This window comes from Oryctolagus cuniculus, chromosome 9 (genome assembly GCF_964237555.1).
Source record: "Oryctolagus cuniculus chromosome 9, mOryCun1.1, whole genome shotgun sequence".
In the NCBI taxonomy this organism is placed as follows: domain Eukaryota; kingdom Metazoa; phylum Chordata; class Mammalia; order Lagomorpha; family Leporidae; genus Oryctolagus; species Oryctolagus cuniculus.
Genome location: NC_091440.1, coordinates 10,030,371 through 10,051,836, shown reverse-complemented (window position 1 = coordinate 10,051,836; position 21,466 = coordinate 10,030,371). Strand labels below are relative to the sequence as shown.

The window sequence follows — 21,466 nt, the reverse complement described above, 5'->3', positions numbered from 1 at the left end:
TTCACTTTAGTAAATGCCTTATTGCCTGTAGTGTACAAGGACAAAATGAACAGTTTATGATTTGAATTCAAAATACCATTGTAGGATGATGGAAGTTAGCGAGGTGAGAGCAATCACTTGAACTTTTCATGGAGGAAACACTATTGGAGTACTTGGCCTTGAATCATGAATAGGTTGTTGAAGATAGAAAAGGGAACACTATATGGCAAGGAGAGCATGAGCTCGAAGATAAGCAGGTCTTACTGTATCGTTTTTGGGGAAATAATTAGTCTTGTGTCCTTGAAGTATAAAGTAGATAACCAGGTAATGATGAGAGATAGGATTATAAAAATTGGTTGGGATCAGGTCAAATCTGATGTTAAATTCTGAGTTATAAGTATATATCTTCCTAGACTTCTTTAGGTAATCTTTCTTTAAAAAATAAACTTGCTTCAGTAATTTATTAGAAACTCTCCAACAGTGAAAACAACCAGGTTGTAGATCTCCACATGAATCAGAAGGATTTGTCCTGTACCAAAACCATAGACTCCACTCATCAGTCCCGTAATACCACTCAACTGGAGTGCTTGTGTGTTCTTTTCTGTCCAGTTGTTAAAAGTTTTATTAACTTTTTTTAATTATCTTCCAGAATGATTTTTAAATTTTAAGTTTTGCCGTATAATCCATAAAAAAGCAAAGTAATAGAGAATGTCTAGACCAGTCTTTCTCAATCTTATTTTCCATAGTATATTCAAGGAATCATTTTCTTTTAAATACCAAGGCATTCATGAATTATAGGGGAAGCTTAGATTAAGGCAGATGCTGGTTCACAAACCTGTTGTTCAAAAAGTGAGAGAATTTGTTTTTCTGTGCAATAAAATGTTATTGCAAATATTTAATTATTAGCATATAAAATCCAAAAATTGAGTAATATTCACCAAATAGAATATATTTTGTGGTATTCTGAAAAATACCACCTCTGACTGTCAGATTTATACTTCTGTTTACTTGACTTTCTGGTGTTTCTTTTTAAAAACAGATTACCAAATAATGTCTACATAGGCAAGTTTTAAGTTTTTATTATGTTAGAATTTAGAAGAAAAATATCACTAGCTCTTTTGTTTACTGATTTCATTTCCCTTGGGTAAGTTCCCAGGAGTAGGATGGCTGGGTCATATGGTAGGTCTATGTTCAGATTTTTGAGGTATCTCCATACTATTTTCCATAGTGGCTTTACCAGTTTACATTCCCACCACATCCTCTCCAGCATTTGTTGTTTGTTGATTTCTGTATGAGGGCCACTCTAACTGGCCTGAGGTGAAACCTCATTATGGTTTTGATTTGCATTTCTCTGATGGCTAGTGATCCTGTACATTTTTCATGTGTCTGTTGGCCATTTGGATGGAAAGCATTTCTTAAACCTCATTTATAGGATACTATTCTAAACACCTAGAATTGATATATTATTTAGCTACTCTAACAGTAGAAAATTAATGAAGTGTAATAGCAAGTAGTCAGTTAAGAATTCATGGCTCTTTCTAGTTAATTTTTTCACTTATAAAATACTCAGTGATCATTGTATACGTTAGTAGACCTTTTGATGACTGTCCTTTTAGTCGTTCTCTGCAGGAATAAAAGCAGTTCACTTGACTGGGGGGAGAATGATAGAGGTAGGGAATGCGGTAGTTTCTGGGGAGTTTATGTCTGCTCTTCCAGAAGCAGGGAGTAGTGGACAGTTATGTTATACTTTTATGTGGGACAGAAGACAGAGCTTGTGTCGATGGCACTGTTACCATGATCTTTCAGGGCCTCAGCCATTAAATGAAGCCGAAGCCCTCAACAAGCATCCTACTAGACTTAAGCTGTTCAGTGTGACAGCATCAATCATGGGGTGATAATCTGAATTGAACTGTGCTGTAAATGTAAAAGTACACCAGATTTTGAAGACTTAGTATAAGAAAGAATGTAATTCATTTTTGATCATATTTTTACATGTCCAGTTAACTAAAGTATAATATTCAAGTTAATGTCACCAGCCTTTTGTTAGCTTTAGGTTTTCTAAATGTGAGAGAAAATATAATCACATGTGTAGCCTGCATCATGTTTCTGTTGTGCAGCTACTTACTACATATAGAGTGTTCTTCAAGGAATCTGAGCACTTTGATTTATTTTCTCTCAATATTCTCATACCTTGGCCTGCTAACACACATACACACAGAGATTTCTGCCACTTATAAATAAATATGTGTGTGGTGAGAACTGGCTGCACTGGGTATTTTTTCCCCATTAACTCCCAACAATAATATCTCTGTAATTATTTGTAATGACTATAAATTGTGTATGGTATTGTCCTATTGTTAATTTGCCTGGTGATATTTCTGAGATTGCTCATGTATATTCAACTTTTACAATCATAAACAAACTTCAATGGCTTTGTATTTAGTGCTGACGGGGCCCTCGGCGTGAGTATTAGTGCACCAGGAGGAGCCATCGCTTCTGTTCCTAACTGGACACTGAGGGGGACTCAGCTGATGAATGGGACATCCATGTCTTCCCCCAATGCATGTGGAGGCATTGCCCTGATACTCTCAGGTAAGGACATTGCCTATTGCTCTTATCTTACTCAGATGAATATTTTTGTTTTTTGAAGATCTCATGGCAAGAACATGTCACAGAATTACTAATATCCTGAGGACAAATTAAAGCTTAAGGAAGAGAGTAATGTATGTGACAGTTTTAATTTTTAGTGTTTACTTTTTATTTATTTGAAAGGCAGAGTGACACAGAGACAAAGAAAGTTCTTCCATCCACTGTTTGACTCCCCAGATGCCCACAACAGCAGAGTTGGACCAGGCTGAAGCCAGGAGCCAAAAGCTCCATGTGGGTCTCCCATGTGGGTGGTAGGGACTCAAGTACTTGAGCCTTCATCTGCTGCCTCACAGGACACACATTAGCAGGAAGCTGGATTGAAAGTAGAGTAACGGAGACTTGAACTAGGCACTGATATAGAATGCAAGCCCCAAACAGTGGCTTAACCCATTAATCTACAATCCCTGCCTCTATAGTAATTTGAATGTATATTTATTCATTCAGAAAATAGGCTTGTAAATTTATTGACTTTCACCTGTTAATTACTATCAAGCAGTATTTTATCTAAATTAGTGAACAGAATAGTTTTCATTATTGTTAGGAGAGATAGACTTGGAACAAAATAAGTTGTTTATATTACGTGTTATAAGATGTTGAGAAGCAAAATAAGTAGAAAGTGAGGTGGAAATTTCTAGAGTGTCAAGTGGTATTAAATAAGGTGACATCAGGTTGACTAAAATGCAGGGTTAGGGTAGCCACGCGGCTGTGAAGCTCCTGCCTCAGAGGTGTCACTTGGTTCAAATCTTGTCTCTCTTTGCTCTTCCACATACCCCTTCCCTGACAGTTGTAGCTGTCCGCTTGCACATTGCATCTTCCCCATGTGCTCCATCTACACTGGTGCCAGAGAGCTACCAAAATAAGGCACTTACTTAAAAACCACTATTGGTGCCACATCATTTGAGTAAAAGCTCTTAGGATGGATTCTGCCATGACTGTCTAACCTCATTGCCAGTCTTGGTCAGCCTCACCACATATTTCAAGGCCTCTTGTGCCTCTCTGCCCAGAAATCCTTTCTACCATTTATTGGCCTTGCAGACAAATAAGCAGTCTATAAGACCCAGCTGGGGTCGGCACTGTGACCTAGCAGGTAAAGCTGCTGCCTGCACCACTGGCATCCCATATGGGCACCAGTTCCAATCCAGCTTCCTGCTAATGCTCCTGGGAAATCAGCGGAATATGGCCCAAGTGCTTGGGCCCTTTTCCCACATGGGAGACCCAGAAGAACCTTCTGGTTCCTGGCTTCAGACCAGCCCAGCTCTGGCCATTGTGGCCATTTTAGGAGTGAATCAGCAGATGGAAGATCTCTCTCTCTCTCTCTCTCTCTCTCTCTCTCTCTCTCTGTAATTCTGCCTTTCAAATAAATAAATAAAATTAAAAAAAAAAAAAAGGACCCAGAATTCTATCAGATGTTCTGATGGAGGGTTACCTGTTTGGCTTCTTGTTAAAAAGTTGGTCACTCCTCATGTTGGACCTCTGTCCTTAATGAGGTGTACCATGAGAATTAGTAGTAAAACTTGTCTTCAAACTGTACTTTATACTTTGTGTGTCTTTGTGGGTGCAAACTGTTGAAATCTCTACTTAGTATAGAGTTGGTCTTCTGTGTATAAAGTCAATAAAAACGAATCTTAGTGAAGAATGGAATGGGAGGGGAAGTAAGAGGTAGGATGGGAGTGAGGTTGGGAGAGCGAGAATGGAGGGAACCACTATATTCCTAAAAGCTGTACATATGAAATTTGTATTCATTAAATAAAAACTTTCTTTTTTTTTTTTTTTTTTTTTTTTTTTTTTTTTTTTTTTTTTTTTTTTTTTTTTTTTTTTTTTTTTTGACAGGCAGAGTGGACAGTGAGAGAGAGAGACAGAGAGAGAAAGGTCTTCCTTTGCCGTTGGTTCACCCTCCAATGGCCGCCGCTGCAGCCGGCGCACCGCGCTGATCCTGGCAGGAGCCAGGAGCCAGGTGCTTTTCCTGGTCTCCCATGGGGTGCAGGGCCCAAGCACCTGGGCCATCCTCCACTGCACTCCCTGGCCATAGCAGAGAGCTGGCCTGGAAGAGGGGCAACCGGGACAGAATCCGGCGCCCCAACCGGGACTAGAACCCGGTGTGCCGGCGCCGCAAGGTGGAGGATTAGCCTATTGAGCCACGGCGCCGGCCCTAAATAAAAACTTTCTAAAGAAAAAAAAAAGTTGGTCACTTACTTGATTTGCTCTTAGGGCAGCATTGTGTTTCCATGTTTCTTTCTTACAATATAAGTGTTTGCATGTTTGATCAGCTCTGTAAAGGATAAGAGTGATGATTTATAGTGCTACTGTTTTATCTCTAACAACAGTCTGTAATACAAAGCTGACAAATTGTTGGATTCCATATTCATCCCATGGAAAAATAGTTCCCTGTTCTGGGACTGTATTGTAGAATCCTGGGAAGCTTTTCATAAAGTAAACCCTGCAATCCAGGTTTCAGAGATTCTTATTCAGTATGTCTGTCATTAGACTTAATGGTTTTTTGTTTTTTTTTTCTCATTGAAGTTTCCCTGGTGTTAGAACATCCAACCACTTTGAAAACCACTGCCAATAACTGTATTGTTTGATCAGCGGTGTTTTGTTTTTTTTTTTTTTTTTTTTTTTTTTGACAGGCAGAGTGGACAGTGAGAGAGAGAGACAGAGAGAGAAAGGTCTTCCTTTGCCGCTGGTTCACCCTCCAATGGCCGCCGCTGCAGCCGGCGCACCGCGCTGATCCTGGCAGGAGCCAGGAGCCAGGTGCTTTTCCTGGTCTCCCATGGGGTGCAGGGCCCAAGCACCTGGGCCATCCTCCACTGCACTCCCTGGCCATAGCAGAGAGCTGGCCTGGAAGAGGGGCAACCGGGACAGAATCCGGCGCCCCAACCGGGACTAGAACCCGGTTTGCCGGCGCCGCAAGGTGGAGGATTAGCCTATTGAGCCACGGCGCCGGCTCTGATCAGCGGTGTTTTAAAGAAAATGTCATTCAAATGCCTTTAGGAATTTTCTTCACATATTTATGTTACCTGTTCATAGACTGCATTAATGTCACTGCATGGACACAAGGGAATTTTTATTGAATGAAGTCTGTATGTGATGCAGGCAGTTTGAGTCAGATTGTTTAGTTAAGTTAAATAAAAATATTAAGGGGCCTGTGCTGTGGTACAGCAGGATAAGCCACCTCCTGCAGTGCTTGCATCCCAAATGGGAAACCAGTTCAAGTACCGACTGCTGCACTTCAATCCAGCTCCCTACTGATGTGCCTGGGAAAGCATCAGAAGATGATAACCCAAGTCACTGGGCCCTGCCACCCACCCAGAGTTCCTGGCTCTGGCTTCAACCTGGCCCAGCCCCCGTCTTTGCAGCCATCTGGGGAGTAAGCCAGCAGATGGAAGATTTTTGTTTCTGTGTCCCTTCTTCTATCTAACTCTGACTAAAATAAGTAAATAAATCTAAGTGTTAAAGCCTAAGTCATTAAAATCAGAGAGGCTGAGGCCAGTGCTGTGGTGTAGCAGATGAAGCAGTACCAGAATCCCAAATGGACACCAGTTCAAATCATAGCTGCTCCACTTCTGATCCAGCTCCCTGCTAATCCGCCTGGGAAAGCAATGGAATGGCCCAAGTGATTGGTCCTCTATACCCACATGGGAGACCCAGATGATGATCCTGGCTCCTGGCTTCAGCCTGGCCCAGTCCTGGCCATTACAGCCATTTGGGGAGTGAGCTAGCAGATGCAAGACCTCCCTCTCTGTATCTCCCTCTCTCTCTCCATAACTCCGCCTTTCAAATAAATAAATCTTGAAAAATAATCAGAATTTTTCTGTATCCCTATATATTTTATCATACTGGAATTTATTCCAGTATATATATATATATTCCAGTGTACTGGGTATGGGCAGAGGGAGTATGAAAAAGTGAGCTCTCTAATAACTTCTTATTTCCATTTTTAAATTTTAGGTCTGAAAGCTAATAATGTTGACTACACAGTTCATTCGGTTAGAAGAGCTCTAGAAAACACTGCAGTGAAGGCTGACAACATAGAAGTATTTGCCCAAGGACATGGTATTATTCAGGTATTGTTACCTGTATAAGTAACAGATTGTAAAGCACCATTAAAATAATATCTCAGCTAGTAGTGGCTACAACAGTGATTTTCTAGATTATCTAGATAATTCTAGATTATGTGGCTATAGAACTGTAAGCAAAAAGGACACAAAAATTTTATGGTTAAGACAAATTTGGTGCACCAAGCTAGAGAAATGTAATGGATATGGAGGACATATGAAAGTTGAAAAATCAAAGCAGAAAAGTAGAGCCAAAAGCTTGTCATTTGTAATGGCAGGTGCTTCAGTTCCTGAATTAGGTCACTTGAAAATATCATGTACAAGGGAAGACGCATCCAATGGCACTTGACTGGCATTTTGTCTAAAACTATACAGTTGTCCTTAAAGTATTGGGTAGTTTAAAATACGAGGGAAATATAAGTTTTTACTTCTACTTTGCTACACCTAAAACCCAATTGGTTGGTAATTTGCAACAAAATATTTTCTTGCTTCAAACATTTATACCTATTTACATCTTTTATATTCCTTTAATTAGGTTGATAAAGCCTATGACTACCTCATTCAGAACACATCATTTGCTAATAAATTAGGTTTCACTGTTACTGTTGGAAATAACCGTGGCATCTACCTCCGAGATCCTGTCCAGGTGGCTGCACCTTCAGATCATGGCGTTGGCATTGAACCTGTGTTTCCAGAGAATACAGGTAAGCAATAGGTATTCACATTTGTAGTTTGAATGAATGGTGTTTAAGAGAAAAATGCTGATTGGGCTGATATTCTGAAGTGAAAACATGACAGCTTCTTAGAGACTTAAGGGGAATTGCCAGAGCAAATAGGGATCCCACTACAATGGCAGTTGGGCTAGCCTCTTGGTTACTGATGAAAGCAATAATCGATTACTGATAAGACACCAGATTTCTTTTGTTTCCCACTTTTACTACCTGGGTAAAAGAGAGCTTTCAGTTGGAGAGGGTGAAGTAGAAGCATAAGGGCAGACTGCAGCTCAATTAAAAATACCCATTAAAGTTTCTTATTTTAAGATCATAGCAGTGTTTGATGAGATTATGAATGGATCACAAATATTCTAAAATGTAAAGAAGATTCTGACTAACAAAGCTTTGTTTTAGATGGATGTTCACGTCAAGGGTATTTTACAACCAAAGTTGCCAGATTTCCTAGACAGAAGATAGCACTTTTTAAAATGGAAGAAAATTGGAGAAATAAAAACTAATTTTTAATTTTTGGTCTTTTTAATGCCAGAAAATTCTGAAAAAATATCCCTTCAGCTCCATTTAGCTTTAACTTCAAATTCATCTTGGGTTCAGTGTCCCAGCCATTTGGAACTCATGAATCAATGTAGACACATAAACATACGTGTGGATCCCAGGGGCTTAAGAGAAGGATTACATTACACAGAGGTATTGACATATCTTCATTTTTCCCTTCTTTACTCTTTTTAAAATGTTTTAAAGTTAAAAGTAAAGGATCCCAAGTGTATTTGCAGTGTATTGCTTTTTCTTGTTCAGAAACAACATTACCTTTACACTTGATAGATTTTACAGCTCTTTCATTAAATCCGTATCCATTTGGTCAGGAACATATTTTAAGGATATCTTGCAGGGGGAGATGTTTGACAGAGCAGTTGAAGACAATATCCCATGTCAGAGTGCCTAGGCTCGTCTCCTAATTCCAGCTTCCTGCTAATGAATATGCTGAGAGACAGCAGTGATGGCTCAAGTTATTGGGTGTTCCTGCCACCCCTGTGGGAGACCTGGATTGAGTTGACGGCTCCCAGATTGGGCCTGGCCCAACCCTGTCCTTGAGGGCATTTGGAGAATGAACGAGTGGACTGGAAGGTTCTTGTGTTTTTTCTCGCTCCTTTATCAAATAAATAAAAATTATTTATTGTAAATATAAAAAACAGAATATGTGTGCTTATGTGAAAATGGGAACAGAAAGAAGCATAGCAGCAAAGCCTTTTGAAATACCTTTCCCTCTGATTTGGCTTTTGTTTAATTCTGTTAAACATAGGTTACAATAAACATTTAATGCTCAGATGAAGAAAGCATCTAAGCGTAGAACAGCATAATGGTGTACCTCTGATACTAGTTTAAACTGATTTACGGTTGAGAGTAATTAAAATGCATTTATTTTGTATTTACTGTCCCATTTCCTCGTTAATCTGAATTAGGGATTGTTAAACATGTATTTGAGCTTTTTGTTATTACTGATGTGACTTAGAGTCAGGAAACTGATAACAATTTGTATTGAGGAAATTTCAGCTTTAAATTTAGATTAATGTATTCTGTGACTAGGTTATACCTTATTTTCTGCTTTTGTGAAAGTTTGCTTTATGAAAATTGAAACTTATTGTTCTTTTTTTCGAGGTATGTGGCTATGATATAGCATCCCCAAATGCAGGTCCTCTTTTCAGAGTTCCAATCACCGCAGTTATAGCAGCAAAGTAAGTGATAGGTTATTCACAGCTTACTGCTACATCTTTATTTTCAGTGTCTGTTTATGAAGTAGTGTACACATTCCAGGATTATTAGGCCAGAACCAGGTAATGACTGGCTGTTCTAACTGCAGATAACTGATGGTACCTAGTATCTGCCCTGTTGCTCCCACCAGGATTTCTGATCCCTTCTGTGTGCCTTCATCTTACCCAATCCCTCTGAAAGTTTGACACTATTTCTTCATTCTCCACCATCCTTTTTCATTCCTCTTGTGTCTGGGATTACTGTCTCCTTCTGGTTCTTGTACTTTCTAGTCACCTGTGTATCCAGACTCTTCATTTTCCATTTAGTTCACCCTGGAACCGTAATACTTCCTGACTAAAAATACATAGTGGTACCACAAAAGACCAAGTTCCTTAAAACAAAAATTATCCCATACAACTGTAGCCCCAGCCAATGCTTCTTGACATTGTGTATGCCCTGTCACAGATTGTAACCAACTCATTAATTCTGACACCAAATTTTCTAAGGATTTGTGCAGTTGGGTCCTTTGCTGGTCCAAGTGAAGGAGTCTCTTCTTTTTGCTTCATGGCACTTTTTACATGCCCCTGGAAAGACTTGATCCAGTATGGTGTAATTTCTTATTTAATTTCTGCATTCCTTGAAGGCACAAGGGCTATATCTTAACACCTACTCTTATGAGTCCGACTATATAGTATGTGCAAGACAAAATAAATTGTTCAGTAGATGAAGGGGAAGATTTGGATTATGAGAGTCTGTGAAAGTTCTAAATTCACAGTTTCTATTAAGTTACTTGGGTAAATACTAAGTAACAGATCTCAGCCCCTGAGAAAAATGGAGTGAATTTGAGGATATTGCATTTAAAAAGTTTAATGCACATGGAAAAATTGCATAGCAGTAGATACCTAGCCATTTATTCTCCTGAAGTCCAATAGGAATCTAGACAAGGTGATCGGATAAGACCTTTAGGAGTCAGCTGATGCCCTCGCCTTCAGGACGCTTGCCTGTGCTCCCTTTGAACCAAGTATTCTGTTTTCCCCTGATATTTCTTGCTACTCAAAGCACAGGTGTGATCTTCAAAAAGTCCATGGAAATGTGTATTGCAAAAAACTATGCCTGGATTTCAAGATTTTTACAACAAAATAAACATCTTTTAATTTTTTTCAATGAACATTATGAGTACCCTCATATTAAATTAAATGTGTCATGCTGCTTTTTCCTCCCTACTAGATTGTATAAGGTAAAGGATCATGTATTATTCTTTGTTATATTTCTAGCTCCTAAGAACAGTGCCGTATATTTAATAGACAATGATCCAGTATTTGTCATGGTAAAAATAATTTCTTTCTAGAATATACTTGGTGCTTCCAAAGCAAATAGTTTTACAATTGACCTTTGTATTTATTTCTTATAAAATTATGTTGATAGTACTTTATCTTTCTTCTTTATTGTTTAATAACATTCGAGTTTGAAGCCCACAAGAGGACTTACTTAAAAACCAATCTTATAACTATGTATAAGACAGTGTCAGTGTCCCATAACATCATTTTTCATTTTACTATCAAGGAATCACTGTATAGTAGTCCAGAATCTAGTAATTAACAAAATTTGTAAATGTTGAATTCCTTTAACAAAAAGACTTAGAGCACAGGAAAGAACAGGAACTTGCACACAGTTTTTTTAAGTAGTATATGCATAATTTATAGATTAGAAAATGGATAAGTAGGAAGAATCATCTATGCTTCACTATCCAGAGATTATCTCTATTAACATATTGCAAAAATGACATATAATTCATACACTGCTTTGTAACTAGCTTATAAATCTCTGTGTTTATTTCTGATGAGCTGTTCTTTTACATTTGTTCAGCAAAGAGTACCAGGGGGCTTAGTACAAATATAAAAATGTTTTTATGAAAATGTCACAATTAATAATTTTATTTTCAGAGTAAATGAATCATCACATTATGATGTAGCCTTTACAGATGTGCATTTTAAACCTGGTCAAATTCGAAGGCATTTTATTGAGGTTCCTGAAGGTGCAACATGGGCTGGTAAGTACAAGTAAAGTCTGTCTTGACACTTGCTTTATTTGCATTTGTTTCTCTAGTTATGACTCTGTAAAGTATATGTATATACTTTTTTTTCTCCTGTATTTGGCACCCTAGATTTGCTATTAGGTTCAAACTTTATTTTTAAGATCTACCTATTTGTATTGACTCACTCACTACTCAGTTTAAACATGTAGCAGTTGCTTAAACCTCAAGATGTTGATTTTGTATGATTTTAGAAATAGGTTTTTTTTTGTTGTTTTTTTGTTTTTTTGACAGGCAGAGTAGACAGTGAGAGAGACAGACAGAGAGAAAGGTCTTCCTTTTCCATTGGTTCACCCTCCAATGGCTGCTGTGGCCGGCATACTGCGCTGATCCGAAGCCAGGAGCCAGGTGCTTCTCCTGGTCTCCCATGTGGGTGCAGGGCCCAAGGACTTGGGCCATCCTCCTCTGCACTCCCGGGCCATAGCAGAGAGCTGGCCTGGAAGAGGGGCAACTGGGACAGAATCCGGCGCCCCGACCGGGACTAGAACCCGGTGTGCTGGCGCCGCAAGCGGAGGATTACCCTATTGAGCTGCGGCGCCGGCCTAGAAATAGTTTTAATCTATGTAAATTGAAAGTGTAAAAAATTTCCCTTTAGTGTCTTTGAAATTTTGAGAGTAATTGATTGCCTAAAACAATTCTACTGAGTTATGTGTTACAGTATTATGAGAGTAATTATATCATGGTTTCATGCAGGGCTTATGAGTGTAGTATATTTTCCTTCACAGGTTATATGTCTTAAACAGTTGTACAGTTCAGAAGCCAGTACATGGAGGGGAGGAATGTAAACTATCATATCTAATTTACGTTGATGAAAAGAAGTGAATGTAGGCTGGCAAGAATTCACCCAATTTAAATTAACAGCCAACATTACAGAGTACTTCTTGGATTGGCCTTCTGCTGGACACCTTAAAGAGTATTTCATCCTTTTGGAATCATAACCAATTTGATACCATTACTAATTATGGCTTACGTTTGACATAGGATTATAATGTTTTAAAAACAGATTTCTTTTTTTGTTTTTCCCAAAGAAACCTTTTATTTAAGAACAAATTTCATAAGTACAACTTTAGGGAAAATAGTGATTGTTCCCACAAATTCCATAAGTACAACTTGAGGAATATAGTGATTCTTTCTACCTGCCCTCCCACCCCTACTTCCCCCCTACCTCCTCCTCCCTCTCCCAATCCCAGTCCCATTCTCCATTAAGATTCATTTTCAATTAACTTTATAGGCAAGAGACCAACTCTGTACTAAGTAAAGATTTCAACAATTTGCATACACACACATAAAACCATTTGAGAACAAGTTTTACAGTTAATTCTCATAATACAACTCATTGAGAACAGAGGTCCTGCATGGGAAGTAAGTGCACAGTGATTCCTGTTGTTAATTATTAATACTGTTATTTATGTAAGACATCTATGATCACCTGTGGCTCTTGAAATGAGCTGCTAAGGTTATGGAAGCCTATTAAATCCACAATCTCCATCAGTATTTAGACAAAGCCATAAGCGAAGTGGAAGTTCTCTCCTCCTTCTGAGAAAAGTACATCCTTCTGTGATGGTCACTTCTTTCCACTGGGATCTCTCTCACAGAGACCCTTCATGTAGGACATTGTTTTGCCACAGTGTCTTGGCTTTCCTTGCCTAAAATGCTCTCATGGGCTTTTCAGCCAGACCAGAATGCCTTAAGGGCTGATTTAAAGTTATTTAAAGCAATTTTCATTCCATGAGTCTGCTATTTGGACTGCTTCCCATGTTGGAACATTCTCTCCTTTTTAATTCTATTATTGTTACCAGACACTTGATCTTATTTATATGATCCTTTTAACACTTAATCCTATCTGTATGATCACTTTAACACTTAACATGCCATTTTTACCACGCACCTTAATGGGATTTGTGGTGCCATGGCAAGTTTTTAAACTGTACCCTTAGAACTAAGTCCATAGGAGTGTATGCAGAACTATACAGCTTTACAGTTACAAACTTCCTCCTTCCTCCTCCCTCTCTTATTCCCACTCTTTTTTTTTTTTTTTTTTTTTTTTTTTGACAGGCAGAGTGGACAGTGAGAGAGAGAGACACAGAGAGAAAGGTCTTCCTTTTGCCGTTGGTTCACCCTCCAATGGCTGCCGCGGCTGGCACGCTGCGGCCGGCGCACCGCGCTGATCCGATGGCAGGATCCAGGTGCTTCTCCTGGTCTCCTATGGGGTGCAGGGCCCAAGCACTTGGGCCATCCTCCACTGCACTCCCGGGCCATAGCAGAGAGCTGGCCTGGAAGAGGGGCAACCGGGACAGAATCCGGTGTCCTGACCGGGACTAGAACCCGGTGTGCCGGCACCACTAGGTGGAGGATTAACCTAGTGAGCCGTGGCGCCGGCCTCCCACTCTTATTTTTTACTGGGATTTATTTTCAATTGATTTTATATACATATGATTAACTCTGTGTTAAGAGGTCAACAAGTAGTATGAAGAATAAAAAAAAACCTGTTCCTTGAAAGTAAAGACAAGGATTATATTCAAGTCCTTGCTTCTCAGTGTCAGTTTCACTTCTACAGATTTCCTTTTGGTGCTCTATTAGTTATCACAGATCAGAAAGAATATGTGGCATTTTCCCCTTTGAGACTAGCTTATTTCACAAAGTATTATGTTTTCCAGATTCATCAATTTTGTTGCAATTAACCAGATTTCATTTTTTTTACTGCTGTGTAGTATTCCATAGTGTACATATTCCATAATCTCTTTATCCAGTCTTCAGTTGATGAGAATTTAGGTTGATTCCATGTCTTAGTTATTCTGAATTGAGCTGCATTAAACATGGGAGTGCAGATCTTTTATTTGCTGATTTCATTTCCCTTGGGTAAATTCCCAGGAGTGGGATGGCTGAGTCATATGGGAGGTTTATATTCAGGTTTCTGAGGTATCTCCATACTGTCCTTCCATAGTAGTTATACCAATTTACATTTCCTCAACCAGTGGATTAGGGTACCTTTTCCCCACTTCATATCCAGCATTTGTTATTTGTTGATTTCTGTATAAAAGCCATACTAACTGGGGTGAGGTGAAACCTCTTTGTGGATTTAATGTCCACTTACCTGATGGCAAGAGATCCTGAACATTTTTTCATTCGTCTGTTGCCCATTTCTTCACTGGATTGTTTGTTTTGTCATCGAATTTCTGATATCTATATATTCTGATTTTTAAGCCTTTATCAGTTTATAGTTTACAAATAATTTCTCCCATTCTGTCAGATGCTTCTTCACTTTCTTGAGTGTTTCTTTTGCAGTATGGAAGCTTCTCAATTTGATGTAATCCTATTTGTTAATTTTGGCTTTGATTGCCTTTGCCTCTGGGGTCTTTTCCAAGAACTCTTTGTCTGTGTCAGTGTCTTACAGGATTTCCCCAATATTCTCTACTAATTTGATGGTATCAGATTGTAGATTTAGGTCTTTAATCCATTTTAAATGGATTTTGATGTAAGGTATAAGGTGTAAGGTAGGAGTCCTGCTTCATACTTCTGCATGTGGAAACCCATTTTTCCCAGCACCATTTTTTTTTAACTTTTATTTAATGAATATAAATTTCCAAAGTACAGCTTATGGATTACAGTGGCTTCCCCCCCATAACGTCCCTCCCACCCGCAATCCTCCCCTTTCCTACTCCCTCTCCCCTTCCATTCACATCAAGATTCATTTTCGTTTCTCTTTATATACAGAAGATCAGTTTAGCATACATTAAGTAAAGATTTCAACAGTTTGCTCCCATACAGAAACATAAAGTGAAAAATACTGTTTGAGTACTAGTTATAGCATTAAATCTCAATGTACAGCACACTAAGGACAGAGATCCTACATGAGGAGAAAGTGCACAGTGACTCCCATTGTTGACTTTACAAATTGACACTCTTGTTTATGGCATCAGTAATCACCCTAGGCTCTTGTCATGAGCTGCCAAGGCTATGGAAGCCCCCTGAGTTCACTGACTCTGATGATATTTAGACAAGGCCATGGTCAAAGTGGAAGTTCTCTCCTCCCTTCAGAGAAAGGTACCTCCTTCTTTGATGACCCATTCTTTCCACTGGGATCTCACTCGCAGAGATCTTTCATTTAGGTTTTTTTTTTTTTTTTTTTTTTTTTTTTTTGCCAGAGTGTCTTGGCTTTCCATGCCTGAAATACTCTCATGGGCTTTTCAGCCAGATCCGCATGCCTCTAGGGCTGATTCTGAGGCCAGAGTGCTGTTTAGGACATCTGCCATTCTATGGGTCCAGCACCATTTGTTAAAGATACTGTCCTTGCTCCAGAGATTGGTTTTAGCTCCTTGGTCAAATATAAGTTGATTATAGATGCTTGGATTCATTTCTGGCATTTCCATTCTGTTCCATTGGTCTATCCTTTTTTGTACCAGTACCACACTGTTTTGATTATAACTGCCTTGTAGTATGTCTTGAAGTCTAGTATTGTGATACCTCCAGCTTTGTTTTTGTCCTATAACATTGCTTTATCTATTTCAGGTCTCCTTTGTTTCCAAATGAATTAGCATTTTTTCTAGATCTGAGAAGAGTGTCTTTGGTATTTTGATTGCTATCGCATTGAATCTGTAAATTACTTTTGAAAGAATGGACATTTTGATGATATTGATTCTTCCAATTCATGAACATGGGAGATTTTTCCTTTTTTTTTTTTTGTATTTTCTTTATTTATTTTTTTAATGTTTTGTAATTCTCATTGTAGAGGTCTTTGACATCCTTGGTTAAATTTTTTCCAGGGTATTGAATTTTTTTTTTTAAGCGGTTATGAATGGGATCGATCTTAGAAGTTCTTTCTCATCCATGGCATTGTCTGTGTATACAAAGGCTATTGATTTTTATGTATTGATTTTATATCCTCCTACTTTACCAAACTCTTCTATGAGTTCCAGTATTCTCTTAGTGGAGTTCTTTGGATCCCCTAAATAAAGAATCATATCATCTGCAAATAGGAATATTTTAACTTTTTCCTTCCCAATTTGTATCCCTTTAATTTCTTTTTCTTGCCTAATGGCTCTGGCTAAAACTTCCAAAATTATATTGTATAGCAGTAGTGAGAGTGGGAATCCTTGTCTGGTTCCAGATCTGAGTGTGAATTCTTCCAGCTTTTCCCCACTCAGTAGGATGCTGGCCATGGGTTTGTCATAAACTGCCTTGATTTTGTTGAGGAATTTCATTCTATACCCAATTTGCTTAAGGTTTTCATTATGAAAGGATGTTGTATTTTATCAGATGCCTTCTCTGCATCTATTGAAATAATCATATAGTTTTTGTTCTTCAGTTTGTTAATGCAATGCATCACATTGATTGATTTGCGAATGTTGAAGCATCCCTGCATACAAGGGTAAATCCTGCTTGGTCTGGGTGAATGATCATTCTGATGTGTTGTTGGATACGATTGGCTAGAATTTTGTTGAAGATTTTTGCATCTATGTTTATCAGGGAAATTGGTCCGTAATTCTCCTTCTCCCTTGCATCTTTTTTCAGGTTTAGGAATTAAGGTGATGCTGGCTTCATAGAAAGAATTTGCAAGGATTCCCTCCCTTTCAATTGTTTTGAATAACTTGAGAAGAATTGGAGTTAGTTCTTCTTTAAATGTTTGATAGGATTCAACTGTGAAGCCATCTGGTCCTGGGCTTTTCTTTGTTGGAAGAGTGTTTATTACTCAATTTCTGTCTTGGTAATGGGTCTGGTTAGGTTTTCTATGTCTTCATGGCTTAATTTAAGTAGGTTGTATGTGTCCAGGAATCTATGCATTTCTTGTAGGTTTCACAGTTTGTTGGATTACTAACTCTTTGTAGTGATTTCTGATGACTCTTTATTTCTGTGGTGTCTGTTGTTACATTCCCTTTTTCATCTCTGATTTTATTGATTTGGATCTTCTCCTTTTTTCGGTTAGTTGGGCCAGTGGTGTGTCAATTTTGTTTATTTTTTCAAAAAACCAGCTCTTCGTTTTGCTTTTGTATTTTTTGTTTCAATTTTGTTAATTTCTTCTCTAATTTTAATTATTTCTCTTCTAGTTTTGTTTGGTTTGCTGCTGTTTTTCTATATCCTTAAGATGCATTGATAGCTCATTTATTTGGTGCATTTCCAATTTTTTGATGTAGGCACCAGTTGCTATAAACTTTCCTCTTAACACTGTTTTTGCTGTATTATGTTTTATTGTTTTCATTTGTTTCCAGAAATTTTTTTATTTCTCTTTTAATTTCATCTATGACCCACTGTTCATTCAGGAGCATGTTTTTCAGTCTCCATGTGTTCACATATGTTCTGGAAATTCCTGAGTTACTGATTTCCAGCTTCGTCGCATTGCAGTCTGAGAAGACGCATGGTACAATTTCAGTTTTTTTGAATTTGCTGAGACTTGCTTTATGGCCTAGTATGTGGTCAATTCTAGAGAAAGTTCCCTGCACTTTTGAGAAGAATGTATATTCTGCAACTGTAGAATGAAAAGTTCTGTAGATATATTAAGTACATTTGGTCTATAGTGTCAATTCACTCTGCTATTTCCTTGCTGACTTTCTGTCTGGTTGGATCTGTCCATTGCTGAAAGTGGGGTATTGAAATCTCCCATTTCTATTGTATTTGAGTCTGTCTCCATTTAGATCCCTTAACATTTCTTTTAAATAGCCAGGTGCCCGTAATTAGTTGGGTGCGTATACATTTATAAATATTACATCTTCTTGTTGAATTGATCCTTTAATCATTACATAGTACCCTTCTTTATCTCTTTTAACAGTTTTTGTGTTAAAGTCTATTTTGTCTGATGTTAGGATGGCTAACCAGCTCTTTTTAGGTTTCTGTTAGTATGGAATATTTTTTTCCATTTTTCACTTTCAGTCTGCCTGCATCTTTTTGGTGAGATGTGTTTCTTTTAAGCAGCAAATAGATAAGTCTTTTAAGCAGCAAATAGATAAGTCTTTTTTTTTTTAATCCATTCAGCCAGTATGTGTCTTTTAAATGGAGAATTGAGGCCTTTTACATTCAAGGTGACTATAGATAAGTAATGACTTTGCCCTCCCATTTTTCTATAAAGATTCCTATTTTTCTTACTTTGGATTTCCTTAGTACTTCTACTGGGATATTTTCTTCCTTTACCTTCTTTCCTAGTGATGACCATGTTTCTGTGTTTATGTGTGCAGCACATCCTTAAATATCTTCTGCAGTGCTGGATGGGTAGTGACATTTTCTTTCAGTTTCTGTTTGTCATGGAAGGTCTTCATTTCACCACCCTTCATAAATGAGAGCTTTGCAGGATATAGTACTCTAGGTTGACAGTTCTTTTCTGTTAAGACTTGGAATATATCTCATCCTTCTCTCCTAGTCTGTAGGGTTTCTGATGAGAAGTCTGCTGTGAGTCTAATTGGAGATTCTCTGAAAGTAATCTGTCGTTTCTCTCATGCACATTTTAGAATCTTTATTTTTTTCTGTGAATAGTTTGATTACAATGTCTCATTGTGAAAGTCTTTCCTAGTCATGTCTATTAGGAGTTCTGTGTGCTTTCTGTACTTGGATGTCCCTTTCTTTCTCCAAATTAGGGAAATTTTCTGTCATTATTTCACTAAAAAGACCTTCTAATCCTTTCTCTCTTTCCACACCTTCAAGAACTCCTAGAACCCATACGTTGGGTCGGTCGTTTGATAGTAGCCTGTAGATTACCAATAGGTTTTTTCAGTTTTCTAATTTCTCTTCCTTGCGTTTGGTCTGAATGTATGATTACCTGTGCTTTTTCTTGTAAGTCGAATATTCATTCTTCTGCTTCACTGATTCTGTTGTTAAGGCTTCCCACTGCATTTTTTATTTGTCTATTGAATTCTTCATTTCTAAGATATCATTTTGATTTCTCTAAGATCTCAATTTTGTGGGAGAAATCTTTCATGTTATGCATGCATTTCATTAGTTTATACATTTTCTTCTGATTACCTCTAAGTAATCCTATGATCAGTTTTTGTAATTCCTTTTCTGGAATTTCTTCAAACTCATCATCTTAATCTAATATTGAAGTGTGTTCTTTTGGGGACATCATCTTGTCTTCCTTATTCTTGTTTCTTCAATTCTTGTGTTTTTAATTCAGCATTTGTGGAGATATTTATTAGTTTCTTATTTGTTTTTGCACTGTGGTGGCCTTTATCTCTGTACTATTCCTCTGTAGATTAGTGGAGTGTCTGCTTTCAGTGAGTACCTAGAGGCATGTGGTGGGTGTGGCCAGGAAGCTCTGTTCAGCTCTCCAAGGTGAATGGCATGTCTGAGGTGACACACCCAGGTTTGGCCTGATAAGTCTCCTGCGTTTTTGTTTGTTTGTTTGTTTGTTTGTTTTTTATCAGAGAGGAGGTTTGTTCTTGTCTGTTCTTGTAGACTCAGCTGAGCTCCTCTCCACAAAGGAGACCAGTACCTGGGTGCTAGTCCCAGTGGGTAATTATTTGTCCACTGTACCACAAGGGCCACATAGAGGATCTGTGCAGTCCTCAGTGTAAGCTCAGGTTCCCCAGCAGTGCCCCTTACCAGGTAAACAGGGAGCCCTGAGCTTGTGGAGCCTCCCACAGTGACTGCCCAAAGTCCCAGCCACACCCTGAGTCTTCCCACTCAGCCTCAGTGTTTTCACAGTCCCGGCACACAAGCCTCCAACAGTCACAAGCACCCAGCCGCCTGTCTTATTCTCCCCACCAGACTCAGGAGTCTCCACTTGGCTGGTTGCTGGGTGTGGACACAAGCTGGTGCAGCTGTTATGTATGTCCAAAATGGCACCTTGTCTCTATCAGTTTGTTACAGGTTGCAGTTGCAGAGTGATTGGGGAGGGAGAAAATGTGCCCCTGCTTTGTGTTTTCTCCTCTAGTTTGGCAGTTACACTATCCCCCATGGGACTCCAAACCAGATTCCCTCTAGGCTCTTCTGCCACTTTTTTGCCAGTGGCTTGGGCTGCTGCAGTCCGGTCTCACCTCACCCTCCAAGGCTGTTATGGAAGCTGTCAGCTGCTGGGGTCCTTAGTTGTGCATGTCCGTGCCCTCCACGTAGGTCCACTGTGGCGCTCCAATTTGCATAGTGTTTCCTCTGCTATTTTCTCGCTAACTCTTCCCTGGGACTACACTCCCTACTTTTGCAAAACCATCTTCTCCGAGACTAAAGCAGCAAGCTCCCTCCCTACTCCACCATCTGAATCCTTTCCCAAAACAGATATATTTCTTCTGAGGATATCAGAGGAAATGCAAGATTTCCCTTGTTACTTGTAATTGTGTAAGGGCAAAATAATAAATAGCAAAACCTAGGAATTAAAGCAACAAACTGAACAGGATCCACTACAGTCTGTTAATTGCATACTTGGTAACAGTGGAACTGTTGCAGTATCTGTATCCTTTTGAGGATAATCAGGCTGGACTCATTCTTTAAATATCCTTTTAAGAATCAACCTTTTCAAAGAACTAACAAGGTGAGCTACTTAGAGAAGGACTCTGCCGGAGACCTTTTCTTCTAGGTGAGGGTCTTGGGAACACCTGGTCCAAACCCCTGACTAACTTTGTGGTTGAGAACCTGGGCCAAGCAGACTGCTTGGAGTAAGAAAAGCTTTGGAGACTGTCAAGGCTGGGCTCAGATCCAGACTCTGCCATATACTGACAGTTCACTGGGGCAGGTTTGTTACTTTTTTGTTTATTAAATATTTATTTTTATCTGAACAGCAGAGTTACAGAGATGGGGGCAGAGGGCAGAGGCAGTGAGAGAGGTCTTCCATCCACTGGTTCACTCTGCAAATGACTGCAACAGCCTAGCTTAAATCAATACAAAGCCAGGACCCAGAAGATCTCCCACACAGATGCAGGGGCCCAAGGACTTAGTCCGTCTTCCATTGGTTTCTCAGGAACATTAGCAGGAGTTGGATAGGAAGTGGAATAACCAGAACTCAAGCTTCCATATGGGATGCCAGCATTGCAGGTGGCAGCTTTACCCACTGTGCCACAACACTGGCCCCAATTCTCTGAACTTTATGTTTCAGCTAAAATGCTGTTTGCTGTAAGAATTGGATTGTTAGCCGGCGCCGTGGCTCACTAGGCTAATCCTCTGCCTTGCGGCGCCGGCACACCTGGTTCTAGTCCCGGTCGGGGCGCCGGATTCTGTCCCAGTTGCCCCTCTTCCAGGCCAGCTCTCTGCTGTGGCCAGGGAGTGCAGTGGAGGATGGCCCAAGTGCTTGGGCCCTG

General features: G+C 39.1%; 1 protein-coding gene across 4 annotated transcripts in view; it reads left to right on the top strand.

Moving 5' to 3' along the window:
• The window catches only part of TPP2 (tripeptidyl peptidase 2), a 90,236-nt gene that overhangs the window by 37,891 nt on the left and 30,879 nt on the right, over nt 1-21,466 (top strand). For all 4 annotated transcript variants that reach the window (XR_011378715.1, XR_011378714.1, XM_002713016.5 and 1 more), the window contains exons 11-16: nt 2,423-2,571; nt 6,577-6,692; nt 7,219-7,387; nt 7,944-8,101; nt 9,071-9,147; nt 11,107-11,213. Coding sequence is in view for 2 of the 4 variants with exons in the window: in XM_002713016.5 (XP_002713062.1) it covers nt 2,423-2,571; nt 6,577-6,692; nt 7,219-7,387; nt 7,944-8,101; nt 9,071-9,147; nt 11,107-11,213 (776 nt within the window). In the remaining 2 variants the exon portion in view is untranslated. The remainder of the gene's footprint in view (nt 1-2,422; nt 2,572-6,576; nt 6,693-7,218; nt 7,388-7,943; nt 8,102-9,070; nt 9,148-11,106; nt 11,214-21,466) is intronic.